The following is a 4,381-nucleotide window of genomic DNA, read 5'->3' on the forward strand; positions in this document are numbered from 1 at the left end:
TAAAAAACGTACTTACAGGCTGTGAGTCAGAAGCGCCAGACTGTCCTTGCAAAGTTGGAACTTCCCCACTTTATAGAAACAGCCTTTGTGCCACAGACACATTAGGCTACTGGTTCAGGAAGCAGTCCTCATCCATCCTCTATAAATTTGCAGCACACATCTGAATATTTGGGTTGAACTGTTCTGGAACAGTGTTGTAAATACAACTTAACCACTGATTTCTAGTCGTGTCCTCTTTTGGAAGGCCAAACAAAGTAGTTTCGCTTTCACAACGAAACACACAGCGACTCCACAACATGGCAGCGGCGGCAACAGCGAGAATAAAAGTTACGCCTTCTTTCTTTGCGTGAACATTTGGGCGGCGTTATGCAAATCTTCCCACATCGTGACGTAGACATGTGGGGGCGTGTTAGAATGAGCCGTTTTAGGAGGGTGTGGTTGACTCTTAACTTTTATAAAGAATATCTCTTTGGATTTGAGACTTTAGTCTTTGCAACTTGACAGATCTTCTTTATGCACCAAGAGCTTGTAACACTCCAAAGAGAAAGGAAAAATTGAAATCGCATCATATGACCCCTTTAATAAATTGGCATATTGAAGTATCTGATATGCTAAGTGGTTCTCTGCCAGTTTATCGGCAAGCACCTTAGAGGAACATTTACTTTGCCATAAGCTTTCACACACAAGTACAGGTAATGTGCGAATAAGACCGCTGGTTTGCTGACTGGCAGTGTTTTCCAAACAAGGGGAACAAATATGAGCTGTCACTACATGAGATGACAAGCTTGAGAAATGCGGATAATGATAGTGGTGGGAGGTGAGCACCGGCTCCTATAAAAAGCTTCTGCTCTAGTGGGTTGACAAACGTAAGCTTGTTACTGGTGAGAATCAGTGTGTGATGGGAGTGTAAGCTATTGCTATTGCCACCAGTCAAGCTGAGGCGTGATCTACAGAGCACTTCAACAGCCAAGGAGGAATTTTTTGGACAGCACTCTTCAAATTCTGGTTCGTGTTTATACAGTGCAAATCGTTCAAAACCAACTGACTATTGGGTTAAATTAGTACATACATCTACAGGTTATGATGTTTTTCATTTTATTTCGGTAAGATCAGCTCTATGGTGTGGTCACAGTTTTGCAAAAACAAGTAGTAAGTATTACAAGCCAGAGGTAAAAAGGAATTTAGTATCTTTGGCAGATATAAGCATGGAAGAGAGACAATGAAAATGAGCAAAGGATGCATCAAGCAGAACATGGAGCCAATAAACGTGCTGGTGTCCCGATGCCTTGCTCCTGCTGGCTGGACTAGGCTACTCCCATTGGCCCAAGTGGAACCATCTGTCCCCTTGCAAGGGGGCCTTCCTTGACAGGAGGACATGACATCACGACATGCCAAGAGCAGGTTGTGAGCACCGCCCGGCTACAGAGGGTTTGTGCGGCGAAAATCACAAATGCAATCGAGGGAGGAGAGATTTGTCATATATGGTTACTGAAACAGCTCAACCCGTCCCTCAAAGTGTCAGTAATGTCTTGAATGAATGAATAATAAGGAATGAATAAAAGGAGGTATATATACAGTATATATATATATATATATATATATATATACAGTGGGTACGGAAAGTATTCAGACCCCCTTCAATTTTTCGCTCTGTTATATTGCAGCCATTTGCTAAAATAGTGTTTTGTTGGTTGGAGTGAAGTTTTAATTGCAGTTTTACGGTCACACTTTATTTTAAGGTCCAATTCTCGCTATTAACGAACCATTAACTATGACTTTTGCTTCAAACTCCTAATTTTCTGCTTATTATTAGTTAGTAAGGTAGTTGTTAAGTTTAGGTATTGGGTAGAATTAGGGATGTATGATATGGACATGCAGAATATGTGCTTTATAAGTACTGTACTAATAAACAGCCAATATGTTAATTATAGGCATGCTAATAAGCAACTAGTTAATGGTGAGAATTGCTCCCTATACTTAAGTGTTACCAGTTTTATTATAAATACGACTGTGATGGGAAAAAAGAGACCAAAGTGAGACAAGAAGAGCAAAGGAACATATGAAAGAAAGAGATGTGTGATTCTGGCAAATCAATAACTCCTTCACTCGTAAACATCTGCACCTGGTCTCTTGCAATAGTTGCAAATCTACTCAAAACCTCAACAGCAACTGGGCCAACACCGTCTGATCTTTTAATTAAATATTTCCACACCTTTAGGGTGACGACTGACAGTCATGTTAAATATCGCTCTTAACAAAAGGTTTAACAAGTTTTTTTCTCAACTTCACGAAGAAGTGACAAGGCCTATGTGTATATTGAAGATTTCTAGAGAGAGATCATGGGAAAATTAACATCTGCCTATCTGGGAGAGGCAAGCTCGAGCAGCTCTCATAACACCGGATGTGGGTGCTCTAAGTGTTGATGGCAGGAGAATCTATTAGATAACAGGAAAGTGAGAAACGTATGGGAGGAAATGGAAATGCCAAATAAGACCAAAGAATGGAAACCAAGGAAAAAGAACAGCTCTAGTTTAAAAAGTTCCAAAGAGCAAAACTGGCTGAAGTTTCTGCAGAGAATGAACTATTAAAGGATGTTCACTCTGGCAGGTGACAAGAAATGACAAGCTTCAACCAAAGAAAACAAAAAAGTACCTTTGGTGTACAACAGATTGTCACTCGGGCAGTACTCTCAAAAGTGCACCTCTGTGCCTTTTCCAGCCCTAAAAGCTGCATATTAGTACCATTTAATAGAGTATCATTATTTCAGGCTTTGCAGGGTTAATAACAAGTTAGTATTTTTATAATATAACAGAAAAGAATGTTAAATATGTAGTAGTAGCCTAGCTTTGAAGAATGCACATGTACAAAGAAAACAAATGTTTCAAACAGATTAAAGTGCAAAAGAACGCAACTACAAAATTCTTTGGTGTTGTTTAATAAACACCGTAGCGAATACAAAAATCGGAATGAACATTTGAAAACATGCAAAAACTGTTTGACTTCCTTTTTTCTCCTTGATGAGCTTGTCAGAAACAAAGTAGTGTCTTTACAGGTAACCCTGGAAGGTCTAGGCCCAAAATCTGCAGCAATTTAGAAAAATTGCAAGCTCTTCTGAATATTGCAGAGTTTGCTTGATTTTGCATTCAATTCTACGATCGCAGAATTGCAAAATCCTGGGGGGACTGATTAAGGTACAGATGTGACCCTCTGAGAATACTTCCACAGTAACAAGCCGCTGTACCCATAAGGGTACACATTTGCACAATTTTTCCTCACAGTGAAACGACCAGATACCATTCATTTTCCATGAGAGTTGGTGATTTCTGGCACCATGAGTGGAAGAGACCACTGGCAAAGCAACAGAAAAGCTTGACATTATGCAAATGAGCAGTTATACAAATGAGAGTGCAGATAGTGGATATTGTAGCTCATAGATCAGCGATTTAATCAGCATCAGCGTGAACGCAACTTTACCAGGAAAGTCAGTAAACCAGGGGCGCCCAATCCTGTTCCTGGAGATCAACATTCCTGCAGAGTTCAGATCCAACTCTGCTCCAACGTGCCTGTCTGTAATTATAGCGTGTTTCTGAAGATCTTAATTAGCTGGTTCAGATGTGTTTCTGATGTGTTCAGATTATGTAAGTAGCCAACCTTGCTCCTAAAGGGCCACCTTCATGCAGACTTTAGCTCCAACCCTGCTCCAAACACAACTGCCTGTTATTTTTAAGTAACCATCTCAATTACCTGGTTTATGTTTGTTTGAATATCACTGAAGCTAAACTTTGCAGGAAAGTGGTCCTCCATGAGCAGGATTAGCAACCCCTGTCCTAGAGAATGTGTAACTATAATTAAACCAGATGCAAAATATTCAAGCTGCACCAATTACTATTGCCCTTACCTCATACTCCTGGGAAAATCGGAGGGCATCGTTGGCCTTGAGTCGCTCTATGTGGTCTGCCAGCTCGCAGACAGATATAGGAGGATGTTCCCTCATTCCTACAAGAGAAAATAAGACAATGAGAATTGGTGAGCACATCCCAGAGTATCACACCTGATGCACTGTACCGTTACAGCGGGGAGTGAGTCTGTCAGTTTTGAGTTGAGGAGAGCACGACATAAATAGGTTCTTCTTGCACCTTGATGTGACATGATCCCTCTGCGAGATTTGCGCTGACATATGTTGTGTCCGCTTACGTCTATCCCCCAAACATGCTCTGGATTTCTTGTCCGGGGGGGTCAACTTACTGCCAAAGCACATTTCCCTGTCAGCGCCTGTGAACGTATCAAGGCTACATGCTCAGCTGGATCTGAGGAAATGTTCAGCTTGTGTGTTATTTGATAAGGAAAGGTGTGTGTGTGTGTGTGTGTGTGTGTGGGGGGG

The 4,381-nt window shown here is 41.1% G+C and overlaps 1 protein-coding gene across 1 annotated transcript in view; it reads right to left on the reverse strand.

The window, feature by feature from the left end:
• The window catches only part of LOC107684933 (receptor-type tyrosine-protein phosphatase F-like), a 102,027-nt gene that overhangs the window by 17,703 nt on the left and 79,943 nt on the right, over window positions 1–4,381 (reverse strand). Inside the window, exon 21 of the mRNA XM_016481319.1 lies at window positions 3,899–3,996. Within this exon, the coding sequence (XP_016336805.1) occupies window positions 3,899–3,996 (98 nt within the window). The remainder of the gene's footprint in view (window positions 1–3,898; window positions 3,997–4,381) is intronic.

This window comes from Sinocyclocheilus anshuiensis, unplaced genomic scaffold, assembly GCF_001515605.1.
Source record: "Sinocyclocheilus anshuiensis isolate Anshui unplaced genomic scaffold, SAMN03320099.WGS_v1.1 scaffold673, whole genome shotgun sequence".
In the NCBI taxonomy this organism is placed as follows: domain Eukaryota; kingdom Metazoa; phylum Chordata; class Actinopteri; order Cypriniformes; family Cyprinidae; genus Sinocyclocheilus; species Sinocyclocheilus anshuiensis.